Source organism: Perca fluviatilis, chromosome 18 (assembly GCF_010015445.1).
Source record: "Perca fluviatilis chromosome 18, GENO_Pfluv_1.0, whole genome shotgun sequence".
NCBI lineage: Eukaryota > Metazoa > Chordata > Actinopteri > Perciformes > Percidae > Perca > Perca fluviatilis.
The window spans coordinates 27218239-27241761 of record NC_053129.1 but is presented as its reverse complement, the minus strand read 5'-3'; the positions used below and the strand labels follow the sequence as shown (position 1 = coordinate 27241761).

Genomic DNA, 23523 nt, shown 5'->3' with positions numbered 1-23523 from the left:
CAAAACGATGCTGAAAAACTAGTCCATGCATTTGTTTCTTCCAGGCTGGACTATTCTAATTCCCTACTGTCAGGTTGCTCAAATAAGTTCCTTAAGACTCTCCAGCTGATCCAGAATGCTGCAGCACGTGTTCTGACAAAAACTAAGAAAAGAGATCATATTTCTCCTGTATTAGCTTCTCTGCATTGGCTTCCTGTAAAATCCAGGATTGACTTTAAAATCCTTCTCCTGACCTACAAAGCTCTAAATGGTCAAGCACCTTCATATCTTGAGGAGCTCTTAGTACCTTATTGTCCCACTAGAGCACTGCGCTCCCAGAATGCAGAGTTACTTGTCGTTCCTAGAGTCTCTAAAAGTAGAATGGGAGCCAGAGCCTTCAGCTACTAGGCTCCTCTCCTGTGGAACCAGCTCCCAATCTGAGTTCGGGGGGCAGACACCGTCACCACATTTAAGACTAAACTTAAAACTCTCCTCTTTGATAGAGCTTATAGTTAAGGAGTAAGGAGTTGCAGTGTACACCTAGCCCGGCGGGGCAGGGTGTATAGCAAAAGACACAGCACCCCTGCTTTTCTCTGCTTCTCTTTATAGTCATCAGATTTACCTATCATATATGCAATAATATAGTGAGAGTAGAGGGAGGCAGGCCAGTACAGCCCAATCCGGTTGGGGAGAGTTTTAGCCCGACCAGGCACCTCTCTTTAACCTGCCTCTCTTAGTCATTCTATTATTATTTTATACTACCGGGGAAGTTCCTTCCTTCTTATGACACAATGAGCTGCTCTCTCTTTTTTTTTTCCTTTTATGTGTGTCCTGTCCCAGATTAACTTGTTACTAACCTAGCTCTGGGGAGTTAACTCCCCGGAGTCCTTATGTTATGAGCGTAGCTCTGCGATTCCCTGCAATGTCCGGCTACGTCCTGCTGCGTCCTGCCGCGTCCACTGCATCACCCATGCTCTGCTGTGCCATGTTACATCCTGTAACGCCCTGCTGTGCCCGGCTATGACATGAACTACTACGACTACTATTGTAGTCACTGTTCCATTATCTTTATTGTGACTATTACGCCACTGTTTATCATAACCCCAACCGGCACCGTCAGACACCACCTACCAAGAGTCTGGGTCTGCCAAGGTTTCTTCCTAAAAGGGAGTTTCTCCTCGCCACGGTCGCTGTAACCACTGCTAATGCTTTCTCTTGGGGGAATTATTGGAATTGTTGGGGCTTTGTAAATTATAGAGTGTGGTCTAGACCTACTCTATCTGTAAAGTGTCTCGAGATAACTCTTGTTATGATTTGTTACTATAAATAAAATTGAATTGTTCTTTGCCTTTTCCCCAACACAGTTTGAGTTAACTACCACTTCAATATACTGAATGTAGACAACAATGTCCAGACAATTTAAAAATGGAGGGACAATAAACACTTGGATTTGCCTAAACTTATGACTGAGAGTGATGATATGGTTCTGTGTGTAATCCACAAATATATTTCCAGCATGCATGCAAATTGCAGCAACAATTACGTAACATGGTTGAAAAAAAGTATTAGTGGTTGTTGCACAAGCACTAACACATCTGCTGCATTCTCAAACATTTCCCAGTCCAGTAAGAGACTCCCCTGATCCTACCTCCAGACCTACTCTGAACTTCTTATTAGAAGAGACTGGGGAATTGAAACTTGAAAGTTAGACTTTCAACCAATAGACCCAGAAAAATACAAGAATGTATAGTTATATGAGAAATAAATGAGTCATACCTTCAAATCGATCTTAATTCATTCAGTATAAAAGTGAGGCGTAGGTGGCAATGTGTAAACTAATGGGAATGCATTTTTTTTAAATTGAGTTTTGTTATATCTTCTGCACGTAATATGCCTGTTAATATGTAATATGTATATAACATACAGAAATTAATAATAATACATGTAATAAGATTCTCAGGGACCTAAGAACAAAATGTGAATAAAATAGAATGTAAAAAAGGTATGTGTAATAAGCAAATGCTTCAACATACACCTTTTCGGTCAGGATCGATTATAAACGAGTTTAAAAAGACACTGCATGAATTAAGGTGACACATTAAGGTGGTATATTAAACTAAACTAAATTACCTACTGTTAGTTATTTTTTGTCAAACCAAAACTGACACAATCATATGTCTTGTCAAATGAATGAGATTACAGAGTGCATGAGAGTGCTTGAAGTGTACAGACGCATGTGAACTTTAAAACTTAAATCAATTAAATAAGGTATCAATTGGGAAGATGACTTCATGTTGTGTTAATACCACAGCATTTGTAGTGGATCGGTCACCATATTTCAACCTCTTAGAGTTACCTCCACTCTCATGTTTGTAAATTGAATCTAACTTCCTAACGAGCATTACGTTGAAACAGAGATAAAAGCCCAATTTATCGGAGTCTTTCAAGGAGTGCATGACCTTTTTTCTTGAAACACTAAATTATCCTGAATCTAATCCCTCACACTTTGCTTGAAAAACATAAAGAACTTAAAGATAATATTAACTCTTAAAGATGTCTGTGGACTGGCTTCAGTTTCTGGTCGAGATTAGATCTACTGCAGGTATTGTGACACGAATAGGAACACGTGGACTCAACTCCATACTAGTAAATTAGTTTTTCAAGTATCGTCTTAAAAATGATCCAGGGTCCGTCATCTCCACGGTCAAATTCAGAGAGGGCTGATGCAAATAATATATATATATATATATATATATATATATATATATATATATATATATTTTTTTTTTTTAATGAAAGCGAGTTCTATATTCAATATCTGAAAGCACTAAACTGCACGGATGATGATGACATGGACATGAAGGAAAAACTATCAATTTGTTTTCTTAATTCAGCCACAATCTTGGTTACAGGCCTCATAAAAATATGAGCTGTGAGTTAATACAATGCATTCTGAAGCCTCAATTCAGTGTTCAGTGTTTCCGTGTCAAACTACAGTTTAAGTTTCATCAAAGTGACTTTTTATTATTGTGTACAACAACATTTTAATGTCAAAGTTTTTTTGGCAAGTGGTTATGGTTTACATGAATTTGGGTGACTTATTCAGTGATGCACGATTGAATTACTTTCAGCCAACTAGACCAGAGAACTACAAAACGGTTGCATTTTGCCTCAACAGTGAGACGTAACTGATCTAACACGCATCCAAATTAAAAGGAGAGGCAGAAACATTTAATTGGCAAAACTTCTACAATCCAGCAAAAAGTACTTTTAAAGAGGCAACTGAAAGAATTTACTGAAACTCACAAAAAGTGCGAGACAATTAAATAAATAATGCTATTCTTTAAATAAAAAGTTATTAAGTTTAACCATTTTACTTTTCTTTAACATGCACATTGTTTGGCTGTCGAAGCTCTGATGACACTTCCCAAGGACAAAGTATGAGCATGGAAACTAGTGGTGTCAACAATAATCAATTCGGCGATGCATCGCAATGTGGGGCATGCACGATTCAGCATTGATGCGGCAAAGTGCCATAATCGATTATGTCACTGTTTATTTTCTGGCCTTGAGTGGACAATAAAGTTGTGAAGTTTCAATTACTTCTGTATCAAATATACAGGAGAGTGATAATACACACATAGCAGCCAATAAAATCTGTTGTTCAATATCTGACTGCTTGTATTGCCTCATGACTAATGAAAAATTTGCCTTGTTGTGTGCAGTAGAATTTTGATGCATTGTAATGCATCGTAGAGTCGAATTGAATCGAATCGTTACCTGGTTAATCGTAATCAAATCGAATTGTGAGGGCAGTGCCAATGCACACCCCTAATGGAAACCTTCACTTTGTTTTGGCAGGTGAGAAACCAAACCATTTTTAATGCATGTACAGAACAAAAGGACCAACTGAAACTACAGGCCTCATTCTTTAAAGTTAACTGGTGAGAACGCAACACCAATAAACTGCAGAATATATTGTTGCAATTTAAACTTTAGACTAAATAAATTGTATGTAACCAAATTAAACTTTTGGATCTGTGCTCTTTTACTGGCTTACCAAAACTAAATATACTGTAGGTGCGATTGAGCCCTTGCATAAAAGTTCTGATGGGTGTCTCTTGGTCAATTTTGGGTGTTGCTTTCAAGCTGTTCATCAGCATCAACGTGTTGATTGTTGCTAAATGTTCTTGCACAAATGTGACTTGACATCTGATAAGAAAGTCGACCATTTCCCTTAGTTTTTTCAAATGCCTTAGTCATGCTGTTTTTTCACACCATTTTACTGACAAAAAAAAGAAGCTACAATTCTTCCTTTTCTAGAAAAATCCATGCACCTTTAGTCAAAGTTATGGGGCACTACTCTCATTGGTGACATTTGAGCCACTTTAAGTAATACAGCTATTTAATGATATATAACAAATGTGTGATATTCATCAAAGAGTGATTTTATTTTGTCATTGGTTGCAGTTTAATTTAACAATTTAACATAGATGTGCCATATTCTGTATGTACTGACCTGGTTATTTAAAGATATCTGTTTAGGTTGGCAACTGTAATAGATTTTGTGGTTGGATAGTAAATTGAAAAAACAACAATACCAACATGACAAACAATATATTAGATAGAGCAAAGTGTCTGCTATGGACTGATCCCTCGACAAACACGACCCTATGTGCACTTTTTTTTTTTTAATGGTCGAATCCCAGTTGGAAAAAATCCTAAAATGTATTCATTCTCACAAGATGAAACAATTTTGAGTCTACAGTAATCATTTCTCACAGCTTGCTAAACTAGGAAGTGACAGTGGAAGTTGACATTAACACCTTGCCATCTGTGCCCAGAACTTAATCAAAAATGCAAAGAGAAACATATTTTCACTGAATATTGCACAAACAATGACAATTATTTCAACCTTAGTTTAGCTTGAACATTTTTATTTAGGCCTTTATTTCTAGGACAGCTGAAGACATGAAAGGAGAGAGTGAGAGAGAGGGGGAATGACATGCAGCAACGGGCCGCAGGGCAGAGTCAAACCTGCGGCCGCTGTGACAAGGAGTAAACCTCTATATATGGGCGCCTGCTCTACCAGGTGAGCTACCCAGGCGCCCGAAGAAATTATTACTTAAAGGGTACAGAGATTCACATCAATATTTGGCCTCACAACTGCTCATTTGTGCATTTTTTGGCCCAATGGTTAGCACTGGGGCCTCACAGCAAGAAGGTACCAAGTTCGAAACCCTTGTTGTCCTGGAACTTTCTGTGTGGAGTTTGCATATTCTCCCCATGTCTGCATGAGGTTTTCGCCGGGTGCTCCGGTGTCCTCCACCACTAAAAACATGTTCCCCTCCCTTTGCCGAGCTGATGTGTGGTGAGCGTCGCCCGGGTGGGTGCTGCACATTGGTGGTGGTAGAGAGTAGTCGCTGAGCCACTGACCAAGCGTCCGTATTTTACGAGTTGGGAGTGAGAACGGGTTGGTTTAGTTCAAATCTGCTATTGGCTAGCCATTGATTGCTGAACCCCAAGTTGTTCCCGATGTGTGTGTGGGATATCTGTAGATTGCTGCCAAATGATTGTAATGACCTCCTCAGTCAGTCAACATTTGAACAAATGTAGTACCACAGTCGACCTTAAACAAAGTTAATTCAGGCTTTAGAGGAGGATTCCACCATTCCATTTTTCACCAAGCAAAATGTGCTGAATAAATTAGCTTTGTCCGTGCGGACTATGGATTATTTGTTTTACGGAGTGTGCACTCTAGCAATAATATCATTGCATTTTACATTACATTTTGTTCAGTTTGCAAAGTCTCCTCATATATGGAAGTTGAATCTTGAGTCTAACCACTTCCTCACAGCTTGAAGAAGTCGTCAGATTAGAAAGTTAAGTTAGACCTACATCTACTGAGCCTGAAAAAAGGGCCCCACCCACAAGTGATCGGTATTTCACTGTTGGGTACAAAAATTCCCATCAGCTGTAGATCCCACAATTGCCAACTTCGCTCTCTTTAACATCAGTCTTTTGAATCGGACTATCAGTCTGTGGGCAGGTAAAAAAATATTTCCTCTTCATTTTACTTGATTTAATCCAAAATCCTGATGCAGATTCACACGTTAGAACTATTATGACATGTATCCTTATTAGATGAAATCCTTAAGTGATCGAAGAGATATGTGACAGCTAAGAAATTATATTAGAAGATAAGTACTGTTTTTATCTCGAAAAAAAACTTTGATGACAACTTTGTACAAAATGTGTTTTTGCTTTTCAGAATGAAGTGTGTTATGATCTTTCTTGTGTTGACGCTGGTCGTCCTCATGGCCGAACCCGGGGAGTGTTTCTTTAAATCTTTGTGGAGAGGGGCCAAGGCCGTATACAAAGGAGCCAGGGGGGGATGGAAAGGTAAATAATAAGTGTTCTTATACTCATTCTTCTTTAGTCCGTCAACAACAATTTAGTATAGATCACGAGTATATATCACATTTTCACCATTGACTGTACCAAGCTACAAGTTTCACTATGTTCTGTGATTTTCTGAAGTCTTTAATTTAGTCCTGACATCTCAGCTGTATTTGCTCCAAAGCACTAACTTCACCCTAAGTAAAGAGAACATCATTATTGTACTAATTTCAAACATATTGAAATATCAATAAATTGACTGTCTATGACAACAAGATGTTGTGTTTAATTTTCATCTTTGTTTGTTTAGCTTACAGAACTCAGCGTAAAATGCTCAAGATGGCTCGAGGGTAAGCATGTCTGACTACTCGTTAAAGTTGATATCAATGAGCCAAATTTAAAAAAAAGCCTCAAACCTAAAACATTGAAAAATTCAGAGTATGAATCTTATTTGTTGATTAAACATTTGATCAACAAAATGTTAGATATTAGTAAAAAATACCCATCACCTTTGTTTTCTTCCCACCAATTCAAAACTGAATAATATTAATTCACAACTATATAATAGAGAGTAAACCACACTAATTTCAAAAGCTAGAATCTGTGAATCTGTCATTTTTATTTGGAAAAAGTATTGCAAAAGTCAGTGATTTTTTTAAATCTGTAATTCTCTTCTCTAGAAGAGCGCAGTACCAACAAAGAGGAAGAGCGGACGACGATCAACAAGAGCCAGATTTTGTGATCTTTAAGTGAGTCTGGTCATTCTGAAGAAATTGTTTTTTTGCTATAGCTTTCTGCAAGAAACAAGCGTATGATTTAACAAACTGGCTGTCTCAAGTTTGCATCAAGCACTTGAGATGTAGTGACTTTTGGCACAGTGGCAATTGGTTTTGACAAAAAAAAAATTGCTAAATATTGTAAACTGCTGAATAAAACTGCAATATAAAAACGTCATCTCTGCTTTGTGGTTTTATTAAAGTGAATAAGTTCCTGTTATGTTATTTCAAGATTGCCTTTTAAGTCTTAGGTACGGTAAATATTTATATGAACTCTGGTAGATAAAAAAAAGAAAGAAAAGTGGTTTAATCAGTTTATAAGATAATCACTGTTCCACATGTGTCTCGTAAGCATGAGTCTTTGGGAATTTTTTTTAATTCAGGCAGGAAGTAAAGTTCATGTTGTCAATATTTGATTATACATTTTTGTATATATAAAATATATAATGCAAAAGACATAATTCACAACCACAATAATACACAACAGTGACTCAAGTTCAAGTTCATTTTTTTATATAGCACATTTAAACAGCCACGAGACAGACCAAAGTTCATCATTGGGACTATAACACATCAAAAATATGTGAATTACCATTTCCAAGACGCCAAATTGACCATCAAATGAAAATGACTGTCATCAAATGCCTTTTTTCCAAAAGCCAAAGATATTCAATGTACTATAAAGCAGCTGATTCTCACATTTAAGGAGCTGGAACCATCAAATGTTTGGCATTTTCATTTTCAAATCATTAATCATTTATCAAAAATAATTGCTGATACATTTTCTGTGATATCAATTAATGAAGTGATTGTTGCAGCTGAATGTTGCAACTGTAGCACAGATTGAAGGCTGTGTACATCCACACAGGTGTTTTTAAACTGTTGTGGCTGATATAGAGCTGGGCGATAGGGATACAAAAATCAAATATCATGATATTTTTGACTAAATCCAACCATCAATGTCGATATTGTAGGGTTGAATATGGTGCTTTGCAACCAAACTGCCCCAAGATAACATGGATGGTTCCATTAAACACTGAAGTAAAATCAAGTACGTACCAGATCTCTACTTTCATTGAATTTTGGGTGTTTTATTCAATTTTATAGCATTATCCTGACTAAACTTTGATATATCTGTGATTATCCATTACCTTCATTACTCTGATCCTAACCTTTAGTCAAAATCATTCATATTTTCAGCTTTTTTCTAACACAAAAATTAGACAATTTCAAATAAATTAGGTTTATTGACCATGAATTCCAAAAATAAGTCTAACCCCTATTTTCTTAGAGTGGAAGGTGGATACTACCTTAATAAACATGTGATTGTTCTGTAAAGTACTTGTAGAGACAATAAAATCTGGGAGTCGGGCAGGCAAGATGCTCCGCTTATGAGGCGCTCCCGGTGTGGTATGGCGCGTGGCGGAGGATGGAAATAAACCGTAACGCAGCACATATGCGCCCAGTGGAGAATCAGAGTAAAGCTAGTGGTAACAAGTTGGTTCTAGTGGTGAAGATATTGGTGGTAATGGAAAAAAAAGTGACAAAAACATTGAAAATAGCAAGGAACGCGTGGGACAAAAATGTCAAAACAGTATCTAAAAAAGTGTTAATTTTGACCCAGGAGGACAACACAAGGGTCAAATCCTTTTAGGATTTATTAGCCAGTATTGACAGGAGAAACAGTTACAGTATGCAAAACCTGTTTTGATGTACATATGGGCAACTGACTCTTGTTTTCAGACTTGAGAACCTATTCTTTATTGCTGCAGACTTGCAATTGTTGAATCACTTCAATTAGAGAAAGGTATTGATCCCTCCGCATTTCATACGTACCTGTATGTGTGACCGCCACATTCAGACTGTTTTTCAAATGTAAGTAATGAAAGTTGAATTAATTTTGAGGATGTCTTCTCCTAACAGAAGAAACTATCTGTAGTCTAACCACTTTCCCACGTCTCAAAAACCTTAAAATTGTAGAAGTGGGATTTTGAGATTAGATCAACATCTTGTCATCATCTGGATAATGTGACGTTGCAAATACATTGTGAAATACAAGGTAACCAAATTCAAAACTTAGGCTGAGAAATGAATGAATAATGACAGATCTCTGTCCTTATAAAAAGGACAGGCATCTCACAACTTCGGTGTTCACATCACCTATACATCTCACACTGCTCACGTAAGGTAAGAAAATAAGATTTATTCGTCCTGTAACTTTAATGAATGCAAAGTCTTAGGAATATGTGATGGGCTCTGCCACTGGATATATATCACGACTTGTTATGTTGTTGGAGGAATTAATGTAGTGAATGAAGAGAACAGATTCTGGACGTGGCCACTGTGATGTGTCTTTGTTTTTTATTTAGGATGAAGTGTTTTGTGATCTTTCTGGTGCTGACGCTGGTCATCTTCATGGCTGAACCCGTGGAGTGTAGGGGGTTTAAAGGGATTCATTCCATTTGGAATAACGGAAAAAAAGCATGGAAAGGTAAATCACAAGTTGAATAAGTTGAGCTCCTCACGAGTTACTTTAGACAGTCAGCTGAGGACAAGGCACTAGTATAAAACATGCAGTATGAAACATGCATAAAAAAAACTTGAAATACATTTTTGTTAGTTATTTGGAGTTTGAAAAGCTTAAGGGGGACACAGCCCATGCTAAACCGTCATTGAATTTTTGGGCTATTTAGCTTCTGTAGCATGTCTTCTTTCAGACTATTGGGAAAAAACATCCAAAATACACATTTAGGAGTTTATTTTACTACACTTTGTCTAGAGGGGAGTTTGACTTAAAACATATTTGTCCGTACAACTAAAATGTTTATTTCTATATGGAATAAAGATGTGGAACAGATTGAGTGCAGTGCTAAAGCATGACCTAAATCAATAAGTGCTACAGAAATATTGTTTTACAAGGTACAGGGAGGAAGAAGGGTTTTGACCAGGTGTTCTCACAGATTATTTAATTACTATTCATTTTTATGGTGGATGTTAGGGCTGCACAAAGTATTTCTTTTATGTCATTGCGATATCAACTGGCGCAATAAACTATTTGTTCCATTCGTTCAAAAAGCTACGTAATTCGTAAGCATTCCACGTTTATTTTTGCTGTAATTACTACATTGACTGCCGCTGTATAAGAACGAGGTGGTCGGGGTGATGGGTGGGTGTTAAAACACAGGACTTTCAAGCCAGGCAGCGCAGTTCGCTTCCCGGGGTAAACTATAGACTTTCACCCAGGAAATGTGTGTTCCTTGGGAGTGTTTTACTCCAAACCACGATATTTTTCCTAATCTTAACTAATAGTTTTGGTGCCTAATCTTAACTTTGGTCGCAGCAAAACGCTTATATTTTGTGTATTAAATTGAACCGTAATATCCGCCGAAAATAGCAGCATCTCGCGGTGCTCTGTACCCGGCTCAAAGTCACCCATTTCGGCAAAAGACATCTACTGACTGCCGCTGATATGACCGAGCTGTGACGGAGGTCCGTAGCTCGCGTCGCGAAACTCTGTAGCGGCTTAAACAACTAGCAACTGACGCTCGGCTTCATGGAGCTCGTAGCCAGCCGGCGTCACACGACCAGCTGGCAGTCTCCTAGTTTCGTAGAATATCATACGTTTTGGTGTGCATTACATTATTTTTGTTTTGTGCCTTTTATATGTTCACTTTCTTCAATAAATCCATGTTGGAAATGATATCCTTTGTTTTAAATTGAACAAGCAACTTGTTGTTTTTTAACAGGATACTGAAAGCAGCAGAAATGCAGAACTGAGTACACTTTAATATCTGTTTATTTATCACAAGTAATATCGTTATCACGATATTCAACAATGTTATCGCATACTGCCTATTTTCCTCATATCGTGCAGCCCGGATGTATACATACTGTATGTAAATATGTATGTTTTTTGTTAGTGTGTGGGTATATAAATATGTAGCAAAGTGTAAAAAATGTGTTAGGATAGGACATGATAAGTATACACAGTCATTTTTAAGATTATTAATGAGAAGTGGAGAAGGGGTAGGACTAAATAAGATTATGCATGCCAAGTTAATATTGTTTTTGTTCTTTTAGCTTTTATTGTATTTTTTTTACATGTTTAAAATAAAGCCTTTATTCCATTCACTATATGTTTATACAGCAGCCTCCACTTGGGGCCACAAGAGCAGTTATATATTTTACTTTAAATTTTTTAAATTGTACTAAATAATAACTATGACATTGTTTTGATGTGACTTTATCCGTATCTCCTCGTCTATGTAGCAACCAAACCTTACCGCCCGGTGCTGGGGTCAGCAGCAAAGTAAGGACTCATGACGAGTGTTTACTCTTATTTGGAATTATATTTTGTATTGATAGAATATTTTCACAAAAGTATATGATGTCTCCTTGAATGGTGAATTTTTCAGGATTTTACTAACTCAAATCTGTATCTTAATTCCTTCTTTGACTTAGGTTTGGGATAAAACAATACCAAGACCTAAAGTCACAACCTGAAGACTATCAGGGCTGAGAGTTCATGAAGATGATTGAGATGATGATTTAAGCTGCACTGGAGTGGGGGAATCAATGCCGCCCTAAATATGACGCTTAATGCTTTGAAACACAAGAAACAACTGAATTAGCAAACAAACTGTAGTCTCCGGTTTGCAGGAATCATGTAGTGATCATTAGGCATCGGCTCCAAATGGTTTTCTGAAATGATATATCATATGATATTGCTACTGCAAACTGTGATGATGAATAAAACTGCAATACAAAAATATAGGGTATTTTTGGATTTATTACTTTAGTGAATATGAAGTAGAACACACTGGAGTAATAAATCCAAAAATACCCTATATTTTTGTATTGCAGTTTTATGTCAGTCAATTCATGTACATAGTTACTACTGGTGGAATGTAACTAAGTACATGTACTTAAATTACTTTGCTGATATCTTGTACTTTACTTTAGTAATTCCATTTAATGCAATGCTTCTGTTCCACTAAATCTCAGAGGCAAATATTCCACTTTTTACACTTTCTACATTTGTTTGACAGCTTTAGTTACTTTTCAGATGAACATGTATTAAAACCATGTATCTCCAAATTTGGTGATTTTCAATGTTTTTGATAAAGTGAAGAATGAAGTGTTCCTTTATGTGTTGAGCAAATTTTATTTTATCAGAATACAGCATAGAAAATCTGCTTAGAAATATAGGAAATATTGGATAGGATAAAACAACATAAGGTAATTCTGCTAAATAAAACATCACATACATTATTAGTTTTACTATTTTGTATATCTGAATACAATAAACATTTTCACCTACTATAAAGTGCAATAATGGACAAAACTATACACCTATACACTCCTGCCACTCAGCAAGCATTTAAATGTTGAAATGTACAGAGTTGGACATGCTATTTGATAAGCTACACCAATAATTACTCTACAAAAAGTAATCACTGAGAGCTAAATTCTTAAGGGAAATTAAGGAAAGCTTGTTATGCTGAAGGGTCTTAATGTCATATGTTTTCCCTGAGTTAATGTTAAAAAAAACATTTGCGGGAGGTCTCCTCACTACTTTAACCCCCAAAAAAGGACTGATTCCAGACAAGCTCTGTGAGCAGTGGCAGCCATTGCAGAATTCCCCTTTTTGAACACAAAGTCTGGCTGGCTTCTTTTGAAACAATAATATATGCAGTGGAAGGTTTTTACATTTTTGCCATTTTAAACATTCAATGTCCAAAAGCTCTTTCCCAGGAAAGATCCACAACGGCGCTTGAAAAGCACTGGCCTACTTTAAACAAATAGATATAAAGAAAAACTGAGCTGCAGCTAAGACAAACACTACAAAACCTCCACCAATAGCTTAGCTATAGATAGAATGAATGAATAAATATAGAATCAGAAATAGCTGATTTTGGACAATGCTGCCGTGCCTCAAAACACCAAAACATACCAAAATGGCTGCATGTTCTTGACACTCCACAAAGTCAGATCATCACTATAAAGATGGTCATATGCTTCCAACATAATCACTCCAACATGTATATACCAAACTGGTAATAGGATACACTGAAAAACAGAGCAACAAATGATTCTGTATGTCTTTTTCCACCCAATTTGAGAGGACATGTATAATTCATATGAAAGGATATTTCCATTTTATGAATTGAATTTTATTAATTTATTAATTATATTAATTATCCTGCTCATACAATATTAAGATGCTCATATTCCTGATGAAGTCCAAGGGACCGAAACATTGTTACCTTAAATACACATTTCAGCAATGTAATGTTTCTGTCACATGTAATTGTAAGTAAGTTTGTGTTGAAAATGTTTGGATGTGTGCTGATGTCTTTTTAACTTTTGATATTTCTCTTTTAGTCTCTGTCCCCATCCTTTAAGAGGCTTTGCCTTTTGACAGGTTGCCATTGTAAAAAAGAATTCTTTTTTTATGACTTGCCTGGTTAAATAAATAAAATAAAGCTCTTCTATTTGTCTAATAAATTGTTGCTGAAAAGTGAGTCTTTCTCAAGTCTTTTTAGGCGCTCCAAGTACCAGTACCATAACAGCATGAATAGATGCTCAAAATCCAAACGACGGGTCACTTGGCCACAGTGTTTTGTTGTGCTGCTGTTGCACAGTGCTGTCTGTGCACTGGCAGTGTTCTCTTTTCAAAGTGGGAAGTTTTCGTTAGTGTTTGTCATTGTGTGAGAAAAGTGACGTGTGGTCTAAGAGTAGGGTTGGGCATCGAGAACCGATTCCTAATTGGAATCGTTTCAAAAATTACGATTCCATCGGAATCGTTTCTTTATTGGAATCGTTTTGGAATCGTTTGGAGGATTTGGTTTCAAATCCGATCATCACATCCCAATTTAACATGCGCAAGTTTGGGTTTCCGTAGCGGCCAGGTGCTTGTTGTGTTGCAGCCTTGGAGCACAGTAAGCGGTGCTCTAGTGTGGCTATATTTTACGTTGAAAAAGCTGTAAAACCGCAAACCACCTTTGAATCAAAATAAAAAAAAAAACTTTCCTCTTATTTGTGAAAATAGGCATGTGACCCGTTTCAACTCCACCCCTCAAAGAATCGGAATCGAGAACCGATTAGAACCGGAATCGAAAGGAAGAATCGGAATTGGAATCAGAATCGTTAAAATCCAAACAAGGCCCAACCCTATCTAAGAGCATGTCAAAAACTATTAATTGCGTGCTGGGTGATATCGAAAAAATAAAATATCACAATATTTTTGACCAAATACATTGATGACGATATTGTAGGGTTGACTATTGGTGCTTTCATCAAATATTTACACAATGAGAGTTTTTATAACTAATCACCAGTAATCTGGATACAATGACTAAATGGGTAATGGCAAATAATAAAACAGCTAGTAAGTCGGGTAAGTTCAGAAAATGACATGACTTTAGTGTAAGGCAGCATTTAACACCAGGAAAAGACAACACTAGTGTCATAACACGATATTACGACATCCAAAATTTAAGAAGATATCCAGCTTCATATATCAATGTCAATATAATACATAATATGCATTGCCCAGTCCTTGGCTGATTAGTGAGGTGTGAGTTGAGTGCACCTTTGCTGGCAGTTACATGATGTCACCAAAGCTCTATAATAATAAGAATGATAACAGGGTAAGGTGTCACACCTAGGGCTGGGCAATAAATCGATTTGATCGATTAACTCAAATGTGTAGTTAACGTTGATTTGTTTAAATGAAAATCGATTTTCTCCTTAAGATCCGCCGACGCTCCCCTCTGGGCTCCCGTTGCTCCGAACGGGCTCAGCCCTCCCCCCGCGAGTTTGCCATAGAGTTACACAAACAACATGGCAGCGACAGGGACTAACATTAATTATAATATATATATATATATATATATATATATATATATATATATATATATATATATATATATATATAGTATGTGTATGTATAGAGTAGTATGTGGGGGAACACAGTCTGCAGCACAGTTTTTTGGGAGACATTTCATCCGGCTTCCCACATGTGTTAAAATGTTGGGTTTTGGTATTATAGTTTGGTTTGGAGACCGCAACTTATTGGTTCAAGTTAGTTTAGGTTAGTTTCTTATTTAGGTAAGTTTAGGGAGATGATGATTAGAGAGCTGGGTGTGACTGGCCACAGCAGGGTTGGCTCAGTGACTTTACCATCTTTTGTTCATTTTGGCTGGGATTGACCCCATTTATTAGTTTCTTTGACCTTTGAGTTAATTGATCACAATTAAAAACAAAGTTGTATGTAGTTGTATGTAGTAAAAAAGGTCTTGGCATCCTTCATATGTTCCAGTCTCCTTTAGAGCCTTTTAGAGAGGCCGTAACAGCAGTGCTATGAACCTTTGATGACAACTTTTTTTTATCTTGAGCCAAGATATATAAGCTTTTGACATGACCAAATCCTTAAGAAAGAAATCCTGGAGCTATTGGAATTTGCAGTTAGAGATGTTTCCCAACAGATTACCCAATTACCCACTGCTTTAAAAACATGACTTGACATCCTGAATATCTGTAGGTTTATCTTATCATCCTCCTACAGAACTCAACATTGCAAAATACAATGACTAACACAACGTTGTGGCATCAGTTGCTTTATAAAGACACAAGTACTTCACAGATGGTACAGTAGGCACTGAGATTCACATTGCCTGTTGAATCTCACTTTGCTCTCTTTACGGGTCTTTTGGCTCAGACTATCAATCAGGTAAAACTTGTTTTCTTCTTCATTTAATACAAAGTCTTTGAGATTTGTGATAAGCATCGACACCAAATATATACTATGAATTGTAGCCCTGCTATATTGTTGGATGAATTATTTTGTTTTTCGAGTGACAGGTGATGTGTTTTCGTTTTTCAGGATGAAGTGTGTTATGATCTTTCTTGTGTTGACGCTGGTCGTCCTCATGGCCGAACCCGGGGAGTGTTTCTTTAAACGTCTGAAAGCCATGTGGAGAGGTGCAAAACAAGCATCAAGAGGTAAACTCATATTGTGTGTCCACTGACAATAAATAGGTAGATTTATGATATAAGCTGACAGACAAAACGTACTAGAATAGAAAACAAGCAATATATCCACAGAATGTATTGTATGTCTTAATAAATCACCAATGTTTTGTGCATAATGTATCCCAGTATGTATTGATTTAAATAATTATTTTTGTTGTTTAGCATTGTTGTTAATTAGCAGGTCAAATATGTCAATACATCTTGGTTAAACATGGCTGAAACAAAGCTATTTTGATCACGTAGTTATCGTTATTCAAATGCTGTTAAAACTACAGTCATATGAACTGTAACCAAGTTTTTCACTTCTCAACAACATTAAACCCAGTTTTACCCTTGATATTTAGACAATATTTGATTTGTAAGTCACCAAAGCAATGTTTCGTTGGCTAAATTCAATTCCACGGTAGATATGGACATGCTGGGCATCAGTGGGACCGGGAGGAGCTGTAGTATGTGAATCAGCTTTAAAATTCAATGGGCAGCCATATTTGGCCATTTGGATAAATAAAATCAAGGCACTGTGGCACAAACATTATTCTTTATTTTACAACCATAACATGGGATTCTTGTTCGATCCATAATTGTCGGTAAAATAAATAGAAAAGGAAATTGTGTATTGATTTAGAATAATAGAAGATAAAAAATCACAATTCTTTTGAAAATTAATTTCTTCTTCCCACACCTAGAGCATTTAATTTGCTAACAAAAAAGGTGTGTGAGTGTGAGGTGTAACCCACCAACTGCAAACAAAAAGTCAGGCATAGCAAAGGAGGGAGCAGGCAGCATAGCTGCCAAGTTTACAGTGAAAGCAAAAGTCATGATCAATGAGAAAGAAGCAAAGGAAAATATCAAAAAAGTAAAAGACCAATAGTTCACACAACTAATTAGTTTTCAAGTTGTAATTTCTACTTTTGAGATTACATTTTTTCTTTCAGTCAGTGTTATTCTCTCTTAAATTCTTATGTTACTTAAGACACAAACTGATTCCATACTGATAACACTCACTGTGATGGGTTTGTTACAGTTTTATGGTTTGTGTGTATTTGTTGGTAAGTCAACCACAATAGATATTAGGAAGTAATTTGTATTGTGTATGACAATGTCTTGTATGCGTTTGTCTTGTGGAAGGAAAGCTGTATGCTGATCAATCTCACGAGCACTTTCTGTGAATTGATAATTTTTTTAATAATTTACTGAATATTAAATAATACTAAATAGATTCACTATTTGCTGACATTACATTCTTTTGATGTAATGTCATCTTCATCTTGGAAATAATCAGAACAACAATGACACTCAAGAGTGCCATAAATGAACAGATTATTTTTAACATTAAATTTTGTTAAGTAATAATATAATAAGATCACATGTCCATTTAATTGTCTGTTAAGAGCATAAATACAAGAGTGACATGAAGGAGATGGAAAAAAGCACACACCAGCACAATATTTTAAACATGATTAAATTGTGTTTAGTAATAGAATAATAAGATCATATTTTCATTTCTTTCTTTGTTTAGATTACAAATACAATCGTGACATGAAGAAGATGGAGAGAAGGTAAGGACTTATTATTAGGAGTAATTGCTGTTAATATGAAAAAAGACAATTAAACTAAGAAACTTAAAAACTAACTAAAAAACTAAGAAATCTGTATTTTAATGTCTCCCTCTTAAGTAGGTATGGACCTAAATGGCAGAATAAAGAAGGAGGCAGGGCTAACCCGCCACCTACACCACCTCCGGAGGATGTGAAAGATGCTGAACCTTATCAGCGCTGAATTGAAACAAAAACAGCTATATTGTTTTGGGGCTAAACGCATAGCCCTTTAGATTCAATAGCTTTGTGCTTTACAATGCAGAAAGCCAATGGAGAGGCAAACCAGTAAAATCAGATAATATGAGGATGATGAATCAAAGATATAATTGGTTTTGAAAAATGTGAAATGGCTTGCTATTGCAAACTGTCCTGATGAATAAAACCGCAAAGCAAAACATCAAACACTCTGCTGTGTTCTTACTTGGGGAGGGAATACGTTCCTGTGATTTTATGTTAAGATTTACAGTGACGATAAAGAAAAATGTTTTTTTTTTTGCTTTGTAAAAAAATGTTGGTAGATCTCAAGGCATCACGTTCTTGTAATTCTCATTTGTGTCAGTTTAAGGCAGCAAGAGCCTCCAAAAAAAGTGTTTGACATATCCCATTTTGTTTACTATTGTTGTCAGATTATTAATGACACCTAATAATGACACCTACTATACAGTCCAATAACTGCTAAACCTATACATCTATACACTCCTGTCTCTCACGGAGCATTACAATGTTAAATGCACAAAGCTGGACATGCTATTTGATAAGCTACACCAATAATAACTACAAAAGTCATCACTACCTGACAGCTATCTTCTTAAGAGCAATTAAGGCAAGTGGTGGCTTGTTATGCTGAAGCGTCATAATGTCATATGTTTTCCCTGAGTTCATGTTAATGAAAAGTAAATAGCTCAACTTCTGTCAGGGAGTCTCCTCACTACTAAAAAAATAAAAAATAAGACTGATTTGGGACAAGCTCTGTAAGCAGTGGCAGCCATTGTAGAATTCCCCCTTTTGATCCTGAAGTCTGGTAGCCTGGTGGTCATACTCAGGTTCTGACATGCTTGCTAAGGTTGCATTTCTAGAGATGAATCGGCGAAAACACGTTTTATTTCTCTGATTCACGGCTTTGTTCTAGCGCCGCTGGGTGCTCCCTCTCTTCAGTCTCTCTCTATGTCTCTCCACCATATAACGCTCTCTCTCTTCAGTCTCTCTCTATCTCTCTCCACCATATAACGCTCTCTCTCTTCAGTCTCTCTCTATGTCTCTCCACCATATAACGCTCTCTCTCTTCAGTCTCTCTCTATGTCGCTCCACCATATAACGCTCTCTCTTTCTTCAGTCTCTCTCTATGTCGCTCCACCATTTAACGCTACCATGCTTTCGGGCAGTTGTTGAGGCTCCTCCGCTGAGGATTTTAAAATGAATGAGCTGTCGATATTGTCTGTAACAGTGGAACGGTGGAATCTACACATCTCAACAAATTCAACCCAAGCGTTCTTTGGTGACGTGGTTGATTCTGTTACTGTTGATCATCTGTCCGACAATCTGATTGGTCCGAACAGATCCTGTTCGGGCACTAATTTCTTCTCAACGGAGCGACTCCAGACCGAACTTCCCAACCTCGAATTTTGTGGGCGGGGCTAAGTTCGGCTGGCATCCAGGCTAGAAGTCTGGCTGTGTTCTTTTGAAACAATAGCGTATGTAGAGTGGAAATTCTACCCCCAGAATTCTTTTAGCATTAAAGTGCCCATATTATGAAAAAATCACTTTTTCTGGGATTTGGGGTGTTCTTTTGTGTCTCTGGTGCTTCCACACACATACAAACTTTGAAAAAAATCCATCCATGCTGTTTTGAGTGAGATAAGGTTTCTGAATGTGTCCTGCCTTCAGTCTCCTAGTGAGCTGTTCAAAATCGGCTCGGACTGTGACGTCACAGTCCGAAATGAGCTGGCTAACCACAACCGTTAGCTCGTTAGCATGCTAACCGTTAGCATTAGCATGCTAACGCTAATGCTAACGCTAATGCTAACGCTAGCATGCTACGTCGTTCTCAATAGCAAAGCACTGCTACAACACACACAAGTTCACCATAATCTACAAAAGAACTACTTACATGTGCGCCCTCATTTAGACGTCTCCCAGCTAATCCTGCCTTGTAACTGACTGAAGTTGGAGAAACAGGCTTTCTTTTACTGTCTCTAGAGTTAGCTATCTGACATGATCTACATTTGAACTACTGAGCATGTGCGAGTGCAATCAAAGATAGTACAGAAGAAGAAGATGAAAAGAGGTCTCACTCTGTAACTAAAACAGAAACCAGGTGAAAAGAGGATCTGCAGCAGTGAGAGAGAGCTGTGCAGTACAACAAAAATATGGTGTTTTTTGAAAATTAAACCATGTAAACCTATTCTGGTACAACCTTAAAATACAGTTATGAACCTGAAAATGAGCATAATATGGGCGCTTTAAACACTTAATTTCCTGCATTTTGGTGCATTGTTATGCACCTATTTATACCTTTTTCTGAATGAATATGCCTGAAATATCTTTATGGGAAGGGAAACATTACAATCCAAAAATAAAAACATAATGGAATATATTGCAAAAAGGCTCTTAGGCATTCTGTATTGCTTTCATCTATTTCTTCTCCTTTAGATCGACTTTTCTAATTATATCAGAGTCAGCACACATGTAGCTTAGGCATCATTTATTCTTCCCTCCTCTTTTGCATCTTTTGTTGGGGATATAACCTCCTTAAATGTGCATATGACAATTATTCACCTCAATGATACATTATTCATTTAAATTTATTAATAAACACCTGGACTGTAATATTCCAGATGTTTGAGCAAGATTTCTGCTCATGTCCAAAACTTTGTGCACATTCAAAATATATCTCATCCCATCTGTGTTCTCTGAGGTTTGGAGGAGTCGTGATATTTTGTGAAAAATAAAGTTAAAATTGGCTATTACAAGAATAAAGTCACTATATTTCAGAAAATAATCTACCTGCACCACAGTCTGATGTGCATTACGTGATTGCTCTGCTGATACGGTAGATCTCAGACCTTCTGACAGACACAGAGCCCCGTTTGAGACTCTGGTCTCTGGATGAGACAACGTTTAGGGAAGTGGCTGTATGCTGCTCTACATCAGAGGTGGAAAGCCGAAACTACGGCAGAAATACACGGAGCTCAAACGTGACACATCTGCCGCAGCATGTCGACAGCAGCGCATCCATAAACCTGAAGCTGCACAGCTTTTTACAGCGAGAGTGAACACTAAGCGACGTCCGGTTTCATACTTGTCAGTCAACTTTTCAAAATACATTCGGGGCTACACTCAAAACATTCAGGGCTGAAGCCCCGGCAAAATGTTTGGTGCTGAAGGAGACGGAGCTGAACTCCATCAGGGTATGTTGTGGACCTGAGGAGGGGGAGCTGTGCTCCGGCCCAATTTAACCTCTGGTAACAACCATTTCCCCAATTCTCTTGTCTGGCCTTCTCACCCTTAGTTCCTCTAAGCGGCAAGAGAAGCTGTTAACACGGATTCAACAAGGACTTTGCATTGTCATTTCCACGTTACGTGCACCGCTGCATGTTGAACTGAGAATTACATGTACAGTGTTATTTCAACCCTGGGATGTTTCCCAACAGATGGAAATAGAGTCAAGTCACTTTTTGCCTGAAAAATCTTATCATCGTCCTACAGAGCTCGACATTGCCAAATGCAATGACCACTAAAATGTTGCAAAATAAATGTATGTAAATACTGTGACTTAGAGTTCATTCCTGCCTTTATAAAGACACAAGGACTTCACAACTGTTAGGCACAGAGATTCACATCGTCTGCAGATCTCACTTGGCACCCGTTACTAGTCTTTTGGCACAGACTATTGAGGTATATGGCCATCTTATTGTATCTGCATATTCCATATGAAAACACATCTGGAAAAGGTTTTATCAATGGGGCCCTCCAGGACAGAGACAGTTGGCATGAAGCCGTTGGTCAGTTATTGATTCCACCCCAATTCATGGAATATACACATGTGGCACACACACAAAGAACTTTAGAGTGACTTTTGAGAATCTGGGAAACTGGTCGCTCTCCGGGCTCTTCAGAGCTTGTAAATTGATGCTGAATTCCTTGTTGTAAATAAACCTTTATAATCAAGAAACAGTGTCGGCAGATTCCCCTCTATTCACAGCAACGCATCATCGATACCAATTAAACAACACTATCAACCAGGTAAAAGTTGCTTTCTTCTTACTGCAACTTCTTTTGCATATGTGACAAGCATTGGAACTGAATACATACTGCGAATTGTAGCCTTGCTATATTGTTGGATGAATTTTGTTTGAGTGACACGTGATGCATTTTTTTTTTCAGAATGAAGTGTGTTATGATCTTTCTTGTGTTGACGCTGGTCGTCCTCATGGCCGAACCCGGGGAGTGTTTCTTTGGCCGTCTGAAAGCCATGTTTAGAGGCGCCAAACAAGCAGGCAGAGGTAAAGTCACACAAACCCCTTTCACACTGATGGCTCAATCAGGGTTATACCCAGGTCCACTGCTTGTTTAAACCCCTTCTCGATCTACTCGGCTTCGCGACCCAGGTCGCCAGGTGGGTTTGAACAGGGTAGAGTAGGGACGATTTCAATGTGAATTGCGCATGACCTGGGTCTCTAACAGCCTGGGCGGAACAAATTATGTGATTGGTTGGAAATGACAGCGGGGCAGTCATCACAGGACGCTGGACACTTTGAAAAAAACACATCACTTTGTCTCAATGTGCTTTCCGCTAGGTTTTCACTAGTGATCAACCGATACTGCTTTTTCAAGATTGATACCGATTATTAGTAGTTAATGAAACCGATAACCGATATTACGATATTGCAATGTTACAAACTCCAACACAAAACTTTGTTTAAATGCTTTAAGCAATTATTTAATAAATCAGAAACTTTCATTCATAAAAAATAGTCAGATGTGGGCGGGACATTAAGTCAGACTCAGTGGTGAGTGAAACCGAAGCAGAGGGACAGACACAGAGCTGTAGCCGATCCAAAGTAGCACACTTTTTAATAAATGTATTGGTTATCAAGCAAATAAAACGCTGATACAGATAATCTGCAAACTGCCAAAAAACTGCCCGATAATCGTCCAGCGCTGATAACCGGTCTATCCCTATCACCATAGACTGTATCTACTGTATATCACCCAGGTGATCTGTGAATTGTCATGACCAGGAACATACCCATGTAGACCCATGTTGGTTTGAATTTGCAAGATCAGACAACCCTAGCCCAACCCTGGTAGGTGATGTAAAAGAGGTAACAGTGTGTTAACTCACAGTAAAGTCAGTAGATTTAGGATATATGCTTAAAAAAAAAAGAAGTAGAATAAAAACAATCAATATATCCACAGAATGTATGTATTCTTATAAAATGTAATACTGCAATCAACCCTAAAATGCTCGTAATCAGTTTAAGCCAGGTCACATTATTTTTCCCAGTATGCATTGTTTTGATGATTCTGCATTGTTGGTTATTTGCAGGTGAAATATGTCACATCTAGGTTAAACATGGCTAAAACAAAACTATATTTCATCACATAGTTATCGTTATGTAAATGCCATTGAAACTACAGTCATATGTACTGTAACCCTAGACAATTTCTTTCACTTCTTAACATTAAACCCAGTTTAAGTAGTATATAGAATTTTACCACTATACCATGCTGGT

General features: G+C 37.4%; 3 protein-coding genes across 4 annotated transcripts in view; 2 read left to right on the top strand and 1 right to left on the bottom strand.

Moving 5' to 3' along the window:
- LOC120547023 (exostosin-1) overlaps nucleotides 1-23523 on the bottom strand; it is a 334390-nt gene that overhangs the window by 165598 nt on the left and 145269 nt on the right. The window lies entirely within an intron of this gene.
- LOC120547025 (moronecidin-like) lies at nucleotides 5905-7332 on the top strand. The gene is made up of 4 exons (XM_039782376.1): nucleotides 5905-6028; nucleotides 6251-6381; nucleotides 6689-6728; nucleotides 7059-7332. Exons 2-4 carry the CDS (start codon nucleotides 6252-6254, stop codon nucleotides 7129-7131), a joined length of 243 nt encoding a protein of 80 aa, XP_039638310.1. The 5' UTR covers nucleotides 5905-6028; nucleotide 6251; the 3' UTR covers nucleotides 7132-7332.
- Nucleotides 15755-18190, top strand: LOC120547024 (dicentracin-like). 2 transcript variants are annotated; one of them, XM_039782375.1, is made up of 4 exons: nucleotides 15755-15888; nucleotides 16042-16160; nucleotides 17710-17749; nucleotides 17870-18190. In XM_039782375.1, exons 2-4 carry the CDS (start codon nucleotides 16043-16045, stop codon nucleotides 17967-17969), a joined length of 258 nt encoding a protein of 85 aa, XP_039638309.1. In that variant the 5' UTR covers nucleotides 15755-15888; nucleotide 16042; the 3' UTR covers nucleotides 17970-18190. The 2 variants fall into 2 exon arrangements, with proteins under 2 accessions (XP_039638309.1, XP_039638308.1); XM_039782374.1 differs by having other exon boundaries at nucleotides 17867-18190.